The 14367-nt window shown below is 55.2% G+C and overlaps 2 protein-coding genes across 22 annotated transcripts in view; both read right to left on the reverse strand.

The window, feature by feature from the left end:
- Positions 1–13713, reverse strand: LOC134560824 (solute carrier family 2, facilitated glucose transporter member 5-like). Of its 2 annotated transcripts, none has more exons than XM_063417198.1 (13): positions 13640–13713; positions 8086–8207; positions 6501–6599; positions 5985–6145; positions 5470–5594; positions 3549–3701; positions 3343–3468; positions 2920–3107; positions 2430–2540; positions 2081–2182; positions 1629–1704; positions 1195–1322; positions 1–596 (listed from the first exon to the last, which is right to left on the reverse strand). In XM_063417198.1, exons 2-13 carry the CDS (start codon positions 8134–8136, stop codon positions 369–371), a joined length of 1548 nt encoding a protein of 515 aa, XP_063273268.1. In that variant the 5' UTR covers positions 8137–8207; positions 13640–13713; the 3' UTR covers positions 1–368. The 2 variants fall into 2 exon arrangements, with proteins under 2 accessions (XP_063273268.1, XP_063273267.1); XM_063417197.1 differs by lacking the exon at positions 13640–13713 and adding an exon at positions 9278–9431 and having other exon boundaries at positions 2–596.
- Positions 8092–14367, reverse strand: part of GPR157 (G protein-coupled receptor 157) — a 20962-nt gene continuing 14686 nt past the window's right edge. For 19 of the 20 annotated variants that reach the window (XM_063417209.1, XM_063417220.1, XM_063417218.1 and 16 more), the window contains one exon: positions 9989–13931. In XM_063417209.1, the coding sequence (XP_063273279.1) occupies positions 13674–13931 (258 nt within the window). In that variant the 3' untranslated portion in view covers positions 9989–13673. Of the gene's footprint in view, positions 8208–9988; positions 13932–14367 lie in introns of those variants that run through there. The other variant, XM_063417201.1, reaches the window with a different exon arrangement.

Here is a 14367-nt window from a genome sequence, read left to right on the forward strand (position 1 = left end):
ATTTCCCCCTGCTGGGCCCTCAGACACACAAGGGACAGTTCCTCAGAGGAGTTTCACGCACTCCTTGCACACGACTGCCCCACACCCAGCCCAAGGGCTGGCTTGTGTCCCCTGGGATGTCACCAGGACTCCAGGGACACTCAACACCTCGTGCCACCACTGCTTGTCACAGAACTCAGCTGGCTGAGGACATTTCCCTTTCCTTGGAACAAGAGGAGGACTTGGCAGCGTTAGGTTTGCAGTTGGATTTGATCTCAAATGTCTTTTCCAGCCTTAACAGCTCCGTGATTTTCAGATCAGCATCAAAGGAGGAATCCCTGTGTTTGTTTTCCTGCTGAACAGATCCTGTCAGGCCAAACACAGCTGGGTCACATCTCACTGCTGGAGAGAGCTTTCTTCTCCTCCTGCTTGCCCAGGGGGTAGGAATCTTTCAGCTCTTTGCTTTCCTGAACCTCCACTTTGTTCCTCTTGGCCATGATCCTGTTGATTTCCATGAAGGTTTTATTCTTGGTCTCAGGAACAACGAAGAAGATGTAAAGCATGGTGGTGACGCAGATGGCGCAGAAGATGAGGAAGCTGTAGGGTCCCAGCCCAGCCTGGGCAGCACAGGAGAGAGCAGGGGTCAGTTCCAGGGGGGGTTCCCTGCTCTGCACCCTGCACTGCCTGCGGGAAGTGCAGCCACACTGAGGTTTAACCTGAACAACTCAAAGCTGGGCTGGGTTTAAATTCTGCCTTCCCAAAGCACCACCACGGGTTTATGGACACTTACTGGGAAAGGAGGCTGAGGGTCTGCCCCACAGCTCAAACTGAGCTCAGCAGCTGCCTCAGGTTCAGGACAGGGACTGCAGCAGTTTGTGGTCACTGCTGCTGGGGGCACTCTGAACTGGGCACCCAGGTTTTGGAAGTTAAATTGTCCCCCTGAGGCACATCCTGCAGTGGAAAATGGGGAATTTCCCATCTTTTCCAAGCTCCTGAGCTCAGGATGAGGCCTGGCAATCAAACTGCTTTCTCTTAAAGCCTGTGCAACAGCCAGGTGTGATGAGAAAACGCCGAGGAACATCAGCCCTTAACACAACCCACACGCAGGTTTGGAGAACCAGCAAGGGCATTTACAGCTCCCCAAAGCCTCTGTGGGAACACAGGGGTGAAGAGGGCAGTTTGCAGCCCAGGTCTTGCCCTGTGGTGGGTCCTCACCTCCATGTAGAGGAACACCAGCCCCACGGTGAAGTTGCTGAGCCAGTGCACAGAGCCCCCCACCATGAACGCCGCGGGCCGGGACGACTGCAGGAACATCTCCGTGATCATCACAGCAGGAATGGGACCTGCAAGGCAGCCACGGCTCAGGAAACCCCACAGGCAGTGCCCTCACCCTGAATTCCTCATTAGACTGCTCATTTCAGGGGCACACAGTGCTTTCTAACCATCAGCATTTAGAAGCACCCAGCAAACCAAACAAGGGTTAAATTTAAAGAAAAAAACTGGGGTAATTAAATGATTTGCACAAGGCACGGCCACACAGAGGTGAAATTCAGCCTCCCTGGATGAGCTCCACAGAGGTTTTGGTTGGAAGTTGAACACACCTGGCTGCACCCAGCTTGTGGGGGGGACTGGGGGGCTGTGGCACTTACTGGGTCCGATGGCGTGTCCAATGATGTAGGCAATGACACAGACTATGCTGAGGTAGGACATCCAGGAGACAGTGGTCTGCAAGGATGGGATCACAGGTTAGGTGTGGTTCCTGTCTGAACATCACCAGCACGCTCAAGGCACTGCTCACAGTGAGGTCTGGAGACACTAAAGGCAGTGCCACCCTCCAGTGTGCCAGGCACGGCCAGAGCTGGGCACAGGAGCCACCCCTGGCCGTGGTCCTTGCTGCCACAGGGCTGCAGCAGGAACTGTGAACATGGCAAGCAGGACCACAGCTTCTCCTGCCCCTCTTTAAGGTAGATGTGCAAGTGCAGAGACCTTTTCTGCTGTCCCCTCCTCCCCAGCGTGTAGAAGCATCCTCAGAATTTCCCAGTGGCTGTTCCCTGTGGAGCCCAGGAATGTGGGTGGGACCACCTGAGCCGTTCACACCTACCTGGAGATTGAGGGCCAGAGTCAGGATTGCACAGGAGGCAGAGCACAGCAGAAATCCAGCCAGGAGAAGAATCCTCCTGCCCAGGGACTCCACAATGAAAACCTGGAAGAGACAGGGGAGGGGGAGACCCCAGGGGCTCAGCAATTGCTGCAGATGTTTTTGTCCAAGGGACACCACAGAAAGAATCTCCCAGTGTGTGCAAATAACGCTCCAGGGGAGGTTCTTGGGGTGAGAGGATCTTTGAGGTCCCTTCCAACCCAAACCATTCTGTGACTGTAGGATTCCAGAGCACAGCCTAATTCAGGGGAGGGGGCACTGGGCAGGCTCGGGGAGCCCAGCACAAACTCACAGCAAGCAGAGTCATGACCACGTTGATGGCCCCTATGGACACGGTGACGTACTGGATGCTGCTGCTGGCCACCCCTGCTGACTCGAAGATCCTGTCTGCGTAGTAGAAGACCTGCAGCAGAACCAGCTGTGTGAGCACGGGGCAGAATCCCCCCTTGGGAATCCCCCCTTGGGAATCCCCCCTTGGCTGCTTTCAGTCCTGGCACTGGAGCACAGAAGCCTGAGGACGGAATTTGTCCATTTCTGGAGGCGCTGGTGGCTGGGTCTGGGCACAAGAACTTTACTCTAAAACCATTCCAGTTATCATTAACAGGGCAGCTGACCCTGTACCTTGTCCGTGGGTTTGGAGCTGGCCAGGGCTGACCCACCCCCGTGTGACCCTGGGCATGTCCTTGGTGAAGGGGCACTCCCAGCTCCCCCCTGTGCCTGCACTGCCCCCAGCACCCCCCTGAAGTCCCCCCTTGTCTGTACCTCCAGCCCTCCCCACTCACCCCGTTGACCCCCGAGAGCTGCTGGCCGGCCATCATGACGATGATGGAGATGAGCTGCCACCTCAGGCCCCTGAAGGTGAAGAGGCTGAGCACGGAGAACTGCCCCTCCTCCTTCTCCGACCTGTCCTCCTGGTACATCTCCTGTATCTCATCATCCACGTCCTCCCGGCCCCGCAGCCTCTGCAGAGCTGTGGGGAGAGCAGGGGGAGCCGTGAGCCCCAGGTTTACAGGAGCTGTGAGCTTCAGGCCAGGAGTGAGCAATGCGTGGCCCTGGTGGCCCCTGGGGATGCACACGCAGGGAAGGGAGCCGTGCTCCAAGGGCTCCACCCAGCAGCAGCACCACAGGGGAGGATCTCACCCCTGTGCTGGCAGCCCTGTCCCACAGCAGACCCTCCCCACTCCCCTGCCTGGGGTGGGCTGTACCTCTCCGTGCCTGCTCTTCGTTGCCCTTCTGGATGAGCAGGTACCTGGGACTCTCGGGGAAGAAGGGCAAAGTCAGGAGCTGGATCAGGGACGGGATCCCAGTGAGCCCCAGCAGCACAGGCCACCCTGCAGCGAGGACAGGAGACATCAGCTGAGGGAAATCCTCCCCTGGGAGCCCACGGAGAGCTCCTGAGCCAGAGCTTTACCTGTGGCGTTCCCAAGGATGCTGTTGAGGCCAAGGATCTGAGCTGCAAGGATGCCAATGGTGATGAAGAGCTGTGGGACCACCCCAATGGCCCCTCTCAGGTTCTTGGGGGACATTTCTCCCAGGAACATGGGAACCACATTGGAAGCCAGACCTAGAAGTTAAGGGAACAGTGTTAGACACGCAGCTCAGCCTCCAGCAAGCTGCTGATTTCCCATGGGGAACAGAAGAGATTCCTGCTGAACCACAGCATGCACAGAAACCTCACACTCAAACCCCTCTGCTTTGGGTGTCTGGGTGATAAATAAAGATGATAAATCTGCTGGGCAGCAAAGTATTTTTGGAATCTGGCAGGATTAGAGGAGCCTGCCTTGCCTACAGAGCCAGCAGATGATTTTGGTTTGAGTGTTCAGGGTTGATCCTCCTAAAAGCAGCTTTCTGCCAGGAACAGCACAAGACACGAAGAGAAATTGTGCTGCTCCAGGTTTGGAAACAAACTCCAAGTGTAAGAGAGGAACTTTTGCTTCCTCTAAAATAGGAAGGGAAATCAGTATCCATCACGCTGATGTGAAAATGGAAGGAGATGACTTTGTGTTGGCTTTTTAGAATTCCCTGCTCAGTAGTGCTGTGCTGAGAGCTCTGCTGGTCTGAGATGTCTTGCAGGTGGCTTGCTGGAATTGGTATTTGTGCTCTAATAAGGACACCAAGGACAGGGGTTATTTTTAGGAACACTCTAGGGCTGCCCACAGTGACCCCGGGGAGCTGCCAGCTCCTGTGCTTACGCAGTAAATCCTGGCAGCTCCCAAACTCCTGGAATCAAATGACCACAGCCCACTCTTATCTGACATTTCTGGAGGCCCTGGGCTTCAGGAGCTGGGTGCTACAAAGGTGATCAGGCTGATACTTGAAAGCTAAAAGGCCAAAAAGGCACAGAAACAAAGTGCCACCAGTGCCCGAGGGTGACACTGGGATCCTCCCAAGCCCTGCCCAGGCACAGCTCAGGCCACATCAGCCTGAGAAGGACAAGCCAGGGCAGCCAGGCTGGGTTTGTTTTCTGGTTATAAATAACTGCCAAGAGGGATCACATTTAACAAGACCCTTAGCATTTATTGCAAGCCCCAGTGCTGAGAGCAGCTGCCAGGTTTGAGAGAGTCAAAAGCCAAAATAGAACCATTGGATTAAAAAAAACAATGGAGAACAAGAAACTGGCTTGGGAAAGCAACCTGATCTGTACGTGCAGCAATTGCAATTGGTGAGCTAAGACAGGAAATTTGTCTTTACAAGCTATCCCAGCTCATTAACAAACCATGGAGTGTGCCAGTCTCACCAGCCCAAAGCAAATTAATTGAGCCTAAATGCCCTTAGGACCCTTCTGGACCTGGCTGTGCCCGGGTACCCAGCATGGTTCTGTTTGTCCCTGTTCCTGCAGCTCCAATAAAGCCACTGACACCAGGACACACAAATCTCTGCAGGAAATCCAGTGGCTCTGGGCCCTCTGCTCTCCCTTTTAACATTTCTTTTCTCCTGCAGGAGGAACAGTCAGTTCCAGGCCTGGATTACTGGGTCTGGCAATGCTTTTGATGGATTTTTCTGGTGATGTGAGAAAGGAAAGAAGTAGACGATCTGCTTGAAGTTGTCTGGGAAAACAGATCATCCTCAGCAGGTTTGCTGGAGGTGGGAGCTGCAGTGCCCAGCAGATGTTTATTGCTGCATTTACAGATACACATCTCCCCCCTACAGCCTAAATCCCAGTCCCAGGGCCATTATCTCCCAAAGATCTTTAGTACTTCTGCACCGGGCTAAAGCACAGCCTTGTCATGCAGGTTCTAAAGTGTGCTACCTGAGAAAGGCGTGTTGGGACAATAAAACACCTTTACACAGCCAAGGAAACATTTATTGCTCTCCCTTTGCCATCCACTTACCGGCAAATATTCCCATGACAACACGGGAAAGGATGATTACTTCAAAGGTTTTTGCCAGCTCTGAGGTTCCCATCAGGATTGCAGCAGCGATGGAAAAGAGGTTATTTATCAGCAAAGTGCCCTTTCTGCAAAGTAACAGGAAAGAGAGAGATTCAGGACAGATCCCCTCTGTGCCTCACGAATGAGCCACGTTGCCAAGCACGGATCAAGGGGCAAATGGCCATTGCCACATTTTTCCTGCAGGCAGTGAAGGCTTCTAGAAAGAAGTGAATTTCTCAGGAAACCTGAGCAGCAGAGCTGGGCGTGATCTGAGATCCCAGGACTTGCTCTGCCCAGCCTTGGCCACACCAGAACCACAAAATCTCCTCCACTCTGGGCAGACAACACCGGTGGCTCCCCCTCACCGCCCTGCTTTAGCCTGGAGGTGTGTGGGCAGCCCGGGCTGCTGCAGGGCAGGGCAGGGTGCCAGCAGATAAATTCAGCCTCATCTGCTCCCAGACACGGCTCACACTCACCGGCCACAGTTGTTGACCATGGGCCACACCATGAGTGACCCGAAGAGGCCGCCCAGGGGGAACATGGACACGGTGAGGGACCAGAGCAGCGTCTGGAAGCCTCCGTCCATGGGCACCCCCGTCCTGTCCAGGTAGGTTTTGTTGTAAAAGTCTTGCATGTACTGGAACGGAACACAAAGCAGATTCAGCACAGCCAGTGCAGTTTTCCTGCTGTAAAGGCTAGATATCAACAAATGCCATAAAGCTCTGCCATAAAATAACTGTCCTGATAAAAAACCAGAATGGGTGAGCTGGGAAATGGATGCAAGGGAGGGATGGGGAAGCCTGGGGTGGGGAACTGCTCCTGCCCTTCAGGATGTGCCTGGTTCCCAGAGGGGAAGGCACCCCAGAGCTCATCTGTCCCAGGCACAAAGAGAGGACAAGCCTGTGCCCACAAACACCCACAAACAAATTAATTTAAATAATGTTACATCTGCCTTGCTCTGCTCTAACCCTGCTCCCAGAGGCTCCACTCACCGGGGCAGGAGAGTTGATCACAGACACGTTGTAGCCGTACTGGAAGGAAGATCCAAAGGCAGAAATCAGAGCCACCAGGGCCAGGGGAAGGGTCATTTTCTGCAGGGGGAGAGAAAAAAACATGAGCACCACCTTGGAAGTGGGTCTGGCTTTTAGGCATTAATAACACTCAGTAAAACAAAGCAATACCCAAAGTCTTGCTTTCTGTGGTTTTCCCCTCATTTTGCTGCATATAAAGGCCCAGTGGGTTTTTTCCATTACAACTCATTTTGTTCTGCCTGATGTGCCCTCAGTCATTAGAGTAATTCACTCTGCTTTGCTGGTGTTGATGAACCATTTGGATGATTAATTTTTTTTTCAAGTAACCATTCTTAAAACACCATCCTGCAGGGAAAAAGGTTGTATGCAATTATTCTCCTCCAATGTGCAAATTGGGCAGTGGAATAACACAGGATATTGGCACAGGAGAGCTTTATAAAGAAGTGATTTTTGCATCACGTGGCAAAATCCCTTTCCTGCTCGTTTTATTCTTCCTCTGCATTTTGGGATAGAGCTATTTACGGGTCCAACCGATTGCCACTGAGGCCAGTTAGAATTTACCCAAGCAGCCCATGGAGGGCTTGGCTGAGGGCTCCAGGAGCTGCACTTTGCACTGGGGCAGAGATGGGGAATTGCCATCTGGAGCGGGCTCAGCACCCTGCAGCGGGCACGCATTCCCCAGCCTCACCAACCACCCCAAGAGCTCCCTTTTGGGGCTGTGTTGACAGAGCTGGGTTGTTGGGGTTTTGTTTGGCTGGGTTTTATGGCTCGCTAATGCATCTCACTGCTGCTGCCTCAATTAAGTCATTTTTCATTTTGCTGCCACCGTCACCAGCCTTAATGGCCTCAATGTCTGCCAGGATTTCTGTCCCAGCACTCAGCTCAGGTCCCACGGGAGGCCTCTGTCACTGCCCTGGCTGAAGGTTTGTCCAGGGAGCTGCTGGTGCTGCTCTCTGTTCCTCAGAGCCTCTGGCAGCTCAGCTCCAGGGCTGGAGATGTTACAGGAGATCGAAATCCGAGCCCGTCCCAGCCTAAGGAGCAGGAGGAAGCTGAGGCTTCCAGTCCTTTTCCTAGGAGGAGGCTGCTGACATTCCCTCATTGGTGATGGAGAGCAGCCGCCTTCCTCTCATTAACCAAATCCCCAGAGCTCAGAAGAGCCACCGGTGTTAATTATTGACACCCAGCACTCTCAGGAAAACCTCTGGCATTCCCCAGCAGTGCGACAACAAACACACAAAATTGTTCGTCCCCAAACACTGCAGATCCATCCAGAGGCATCTGCAGCCTCAAACTGATTAGAAAGTAGGAAAGAAAGCTCACTCACAGAAGGGGAAAGTCACACAGAAGTTACAGGGTGGGAGAGCTGCAGACAATCACAAGACTCAGTGCAACACTGCCCTGCAGACAGACACAGACTGGGCTCAAGAACAGAAATGTCTCAACCCAAAAGATCACGGTCTTTTCTTCTCCTTCCAGGCACCCACAGATCCCCAGGGCTGTGTCCCTGTGGGAGGCTCCAGCTGGGAGCAGGCAGTCGGGTACTCACCCCCTTGGCACCTTCGCTGCCCTCGGAGCTCTCCTGCTTCTCCCCTTTCATGGTGCTGTGTGAGCCGCAGGTGCTGAGCACAGGTTCTTCCAGTCAAGGCAGCCACGGGGGCTGGAAACGCCCTGCACAGAAAAATCCCTCCTGTGACTCTCCCAAGCACATCCAGTGCTCTGTCAGCCGGGCAGGGCACTGATCATCCCCTTCCCCTGCCTGCCTCTCCCATGGCTTCACTTTGGTTTCCTTCAGCTCTGCTGCTGTGCCAGATGTTCTTTGCCAGGTGCTGTCTCAAGCAGAGGTGCTGCCCAGGGGCAGGGGGCACAGGCTCATCTCCCAACGACAAGGGGCAGACCCTTCACCAAAGTGGTGAAATGAGCCGATTTCCCCCTGAAATCTGTGCAGGGACAAGGACAGTCCACAGAGCTGCAGCTCCTGGGGGTGCTACAGCTGCAGGTGTTGCCCAGCAACTGTGGTGGCATCAGGAACACGGGGAGCAGCCCTGGCAACAGAGGGGGATCCTGCCCTGAGCCCCAGCACTGCTGAGCCCCAATAACCCCTACAGCACAGACTGCACAGAGCCCCAGCACTGCTGCACCCCGATAACCCTGCAGCACAGACTGCACAGAGCCCCAGCACTGCTGAACCCCAATAACCCCTGCAATACAGACTGCACAGAGCCCCAGCACTGCTGCACCCCGATAACCCCTGCAATACAGACTGCACAGAGCCCCAGCACTGCAGCACAGACTGCACAGAGCCCCAGCACTGCTGAACCCCTGCAGCACAGACTGCACAGCTCTGCCCTGAGCCCCAGCACTGCTGAACCCCGATAACCCCTGCAGAACAGACTGCACAGAGCCCCAGCACTGCTGCACCCCGATAACCCTGCAGCACAGACTGCACAGCTCTACCCTGAGCCCCAGCACTGCAGCACAGACTGCACAGAGCCCCAGCACTGCTGAACCCCGTTAACCCCTGCAGCACAGACTGCACAGCTCTGCCCTGAGCCCCAGCACTGCAGCACAGACTGCACAGCTCTGTCCTGAGCCCCAGCACTGCAGCACAGACTGCACAGCTCTGCCCTGAGCCCCAGCACTGCAGCACAGACTGCACAGCTCTGCCCTGAGCCCCAGCACTGCTGCACCCCTGCAGCACAGACTGCACAGCTCTGCCCTGAGCGCTGCTCCTGTCCTACCTTGCAGGGACCAGCGGCTCAGGCACTGCTCAGTCCTCAGGGCTCATCCTGTGTCTCTTCCAGAGCACTTGAGTTCCTCTCCCTGTCCATGCACCACGTGCTGCTGGCTCTCTACTCACCTCCTCTGTTATGGGATTGCTTTAAGAGCCTGGTTAATCATCCACTACAACTCTGGAGTTTATCAGAGAAATGTAAAGTTTACAGGCAGCCGGAGGAACAAGAACCAAACCTCCCGTTTATTGGTCTGTCTATTTTTATCAGCCAGCTCAGAAAAAAGGCAGCCCTTGAGCAACACCTCTTTTCCACGTGTCCTGCACGCGTTCCCGGGCTGGCTGCAGCATCGCCTCCTCCACGTGGGAGCAGCATGCCCCTGAGCAGGAAGGAAAGCAGAGCCCTGCTGCTCTCCGTGTGCTGGAATTTAGTGCCCAGATTCCTTGGCATTTCCCTTTTATTGCCTTTCTTCTCAGTGAACAGCCTGAAGGACCCTGGCCACAGGTATCTCGATGGGGATCACACTCACTCAGCAACTCCTGTTCTCCTCACCTTTACAGATCTTAAGCCAAGAGGGAAGATTCTGCCCCAGAGTTGGGGAAACTGCAAAGAGGACGAATTTCCATCATGCAATTCCAGTCCTTTAAAGGCAGCATCACCCTCTGGGAGCTCTGGGCAGAATGACAGCTGCTCTGACACAGTAAATCCAGGGAAGGGGAATTCTCTATCACGGTATTTAAATTCTGTTCCTGAACTTGAAGAAATAATCTTGAAGCATACAGGAATCAAAGAGAACACAAATGTTTGTAATCAAAACCCCTCATCAGAGTAAATATTTGCTTATGGCAGCAGAAGAGTTGAATATTTTCCAAACACAGCAAGAATGTGGTCACAACATCTCTAAAGTTGTAATTGGCTCTGGGGTGATCTTGGAAGAGAGGCTGGTGAAGGGAGACAGGACAGTAAATCAACTTGTTGGGTTTTCAAAGCGATTGCAGGGGTGTGACGTCTCCAGCAGCCGGGATCCTGTTGGACTTGGGCAAAGGACAGAGCCAGGCATGAGCAAAGAGCTGATTTTACAGGCATTGTACAGGCACATTTTCCATTTCAGCTGCATCACGTACCAAGGGTTTACATCTGCTCCTCACCCCAGGCCATGTGTGCCTGCAGACTTTAACTCCACTCGTGTCTCCTCTGCCCCCACCCAACTCTCCCCGTGAGTTCCCCTGCACATGTGCAGGGATTTATTCACCCTCAGCCCAGTGATCTGTGCTCAAGGCTGGATCCTATGAAACTCTCATATCTTTAGGGGGAATAAAATTATTAAGAGGGCAGACTTGGTTTCCAGGACAGTAAACCTGCTGGAGAACGTTAGTGGTGAGCTCTAGAGCGTGATGTGTGAGCAGGGTTGGCAGCCAGTCCTGCTGCAGTGCCCACCCTGAGGAGACAGAACAGATCCACCAGTGACCTTCTCACCCCCATTCTGGGAAGGAATTGCACCTTCAGGCAAGGCTAGTTCCATGTTCTGGGCCCCTGAGCTAACACAGGCCTTTAGGTGAAACAAGGATTTGAGAAATGAATGATCTGCCTGAAAATAATTCACAGAGAGCCTGTACAGCCTTTATCAGCTGTACACATGGCTCCCATCAAAGGAGGACAGGGAGGTTGGGCAGGCTGATCCCCAGCAGCAGGAAAGGGCTGGGGCCGTGAGGATCTGCAGGGAGCAGCAGCAGGGCTGGGGCTCTGCAACCAAGAGCCAGACAAGATCCCACCCTTGCTGCACAAATGCAACGCTGGGCACTGTCCTGGTAAGGAAATGGAACTTTATTTGGTAAAAGTTGGAGAAAACACTTCAAAAACAAGCAAGTGAGGAGCTGTGAATGAGGTACAACGTTCTCTGCAGATGGCTCACAAAGCTCCATCCCCTCCCCAGCCAAAGCCCAGGGGCTCAGAGCCTGGCCCTGTCCTGGGCACGGGGAGCCTGCAGGGCTCTGCTGCCCTCAGGAGAGCCCCCGTGCTGCCACCACAAACCCTGAACCCCGAGGAGCAGGAGGGATAAACACCCATCACCAGCACAAAACAAGCGTTGCTGTCCCTGCCCAAGTGAAGAACGGGGGCCAGGCTGGCACAGCACGGCTGAAATCCCTGCCAGGACAGTCCTGCCACAGCTCCTGAGGCTCTCCTGCCCCACAGGGTCACCTCAACACCCACACAGTCCTGAGGTTTGCAGTGCAGGGTGAGGGCAGGAGGGGAGCTGCACTGGAGCTGCACTGGAGCGCAGCTGAGCAGCTCATTCAAAGCATCCCAACACGGCTGAGGAGCAGAGGCTGCACTGGGGTGAGCAACGGGGCCTCTCCAGGCTCAGCCTCTCCAGCACTGCTTTCCCCGGGCTGCAGCTCCCTCTGGGGGACTGTGCCACCACCCCCGACCTGCAGAGCGAGGGACAAACACCCTCCAGGCTGTGCCACCCTCCAGGCTGTGCCACCCTCCAGGGCAGTGCCACCCTCCAGGGCAGTGCCACCCTCCCGGGCTGTGCCACCACCCAGGCTGTGCCACCCTCCCGGGCTGTGCCACCACCCAGGCTGTGCCACCACCCAGGCTGTGCCACCACCCCACACCTGCAGGGACACAGTCACACTCCTGGAGCTGGACATGTAACCCTGGCACATTCCTCCAAAAGCATTTCTCAGAGCTCTGTAATGGAAAAAGGCAAACTGAGACCATGGAATCTGTTTTGATTATTTTTGGTGTTGTTTTTTCTGCTGTTTTGTTTTCCCTTAAGCCAGGTTGGTGACAATTTTACTTTCTCTCTTCCAGGCTGGCTCCAATAAAACTGAACACAGCATGATACTCAGTCTCATAAAATTTAAATATTTCTGTCCTGCCTCTCTGCAAGAAGTTGAACACAGCTCCTCTCTCCAAGCCTTGTGGGATTCACAAGAGGCTGAGCTATCAAGGTTGCTATTCAGCTTTCAGAAGTTTTTAAAAGCCTTTTGAAAGGAGGAAAAAAACCTCTTGAAGTAATCTATGGCATAGATAAGATGCTTCCATCTACCTTTCAAAGACTCCAGGGAGGCTGAAGAGCAGAGCCCCAGGAGCTCCTGAGGACTCCCCGTGTTTACACAGCCTGTGCACATTAGGGTTTAAATATACCAATATAATTGTAAAGGGAAGGCCAAGGCTTCAAGAAAGAGCAGGACTCACCCCTGCCCACAGCCCCCTGGGACTCTGTGCCATGGAACTGCTGCCTGCTGTAAAAATGACTGCAATGAGCCAAAAAAGCAGCTTGGGACAGTTGGGGGCCTGGAGCAGCTGCCCTCCCTCCCCAGACAGCTCACGAGGCTCCTGCTCCCTTTGCAAAAACTCTTCTACAAATTAAAAATGGCAACTGGTGGCAAATAGGAACCCCTTTGTTTTTATGGTGTGTGGTCTGGGAGGAGGAGAAGCAGGTGTAAGGAGAGAGGTCGGCCCAGAGCCCTGCCATTCCCAAGGCTGCTCCCCAGGGCTCTGGACAGCCAGGATCCCCCGGATCTGAGCAGCCAGGACAGCTGCTCTGGGTTCCTCCTCCTTCAGCTGCACCAGTTCCTGCTTCACAGACACAAACCCACACAGCCCCAAGAGCTCTGCCATGGATTAACTTTGACACCCCCACAAACTCTGCAGCTCGTGAGGTCAAACTCCAGGAAACGAGGTGCTCACACAGCCAGACCAATGCAAGGGCATCGTGCCAAGGCTTGCACCTGAAATTGAGAGCCTCTGTCAAAGTTTTGCTCCCAGACACTTTCTAGGCAAGCCTGGGTGAATCACTTCCCCTCTGTTCCCTTCTGTGCTGACGGCACCAGGGGCTGCATCCCCCTGTGGGGAAAGCCTGGGGCACCCAGCACCTGATCTGTGCAGTGCTGACCAAACGTGTGTGCACACCAGAAACAGCCACCAATTCCCCTTCAGTTCTGACTGGTGTCCTGTTCCTGGGGCCGGGCAGCCCTGCAGCTCAGTTCCTGCTTTCACAGGAGCAGCTCAGGGGGAAGGGAGCAGAGCAGTTCTATAAATGGTTTGGGAGCGTGATGGGGCTGCAGAGTCAGACGGGGAACCCCCAGAGCAGCAGCAGCACCCCCTGTTCCTGCTCCTGTCCCTGCTTTTTGTCACTGCTCTCTGTCACTTCTCCCTGTCCCTGCTCCTGTCCCTGCTCCCTGTCCCTGCTCCCTGTCACCTGTCCCTGTCACCTGTCCCTGCTCCTGTCCCTTCTCCCTGTCCCCTGTCCCCATCCATGTCCTGCTTCTGTCCCTACCCCTGTTCCTGTCCCTGTCCCCGCTCCCAGCCCTCCCATCCCGCACGGGCAGGGCACAGGACGGGCTCCCTCCGGAGTTTTACCGTGAGAGCAGCAATCAGCAGCAGCAGGGGCAGCTCAGGTGCTGGAGAGCAGCGGCTTCGTCTGCGGGGGCACGGGCACGTCCCTGTCCCTGTCCCTGTCCCTGTCCCTGTCCCTGTCCCTGTCCCTGTCCCTGTCCCTGTCGCTGTCCCCGTGGGGCTGGGGGCGCTGCCGGGGGCTGCGGGAGCCCTGCCCGGGCCAGCAGAGCAGGGAGCGCAGGCGGGCCCGCACCTCGCGGGTGCACAGCACGAACAGGATGCAGTTGGCTCCTCCTTGGAAGGTGTTCCCGATGCCCTGCGGGGACAGGCGAGGAATCACCCGCTGCTCCCAGGGGCAGCCCCAGAGAGGGGCAAACACCGCGCCAGGGCAGCTGCAGCACCCACAGGCACCGCCTTTGACAACAAGGAACTCAGGAAAATGAGCTTTTAGGGGTTTTTCCCCAAAAAGCACCCAGAAGCAGAGCAGGGGTGCTGTGAGCTGGCGCTGGAGCGGGCAGGAGCAGGCTGAGCCCTGCCGGGGGACAGACCCGACATTCCGGCCGGAGCTGTTCTCCCTTCGGCCGTCTGTCCGTCCCTGCCAGTGCAGCTTTCCCCCGCAGCCGCTAGATGCTGCTGGAGCAGCTCCTGCTGCACTGCTGCCGCTGCTGCAGCGCTGCTGCTGCCCGGCGTCCGGGCAGGGCTCCCCGAGGGCAGCAGGCGCTCCCTGCTCCTCCGTCCCCCCAAAAAGCGCT

This window comes from Prinia subflava, chromosome 21 (assembly GCF_021018805.1).
Source record: "Prinia subflava isolate CZ2003 ecotype Zambia chromosome 21, Cam_Psub_1.2, whole genome shotgun sequence".
In the NCBI taxonomy this organism is placed as follows: Eukaryota; Metazoa; Chordata; class Aves; order Passeriformes; family Cisticolidae; genus Prinia; species Prinia subflava.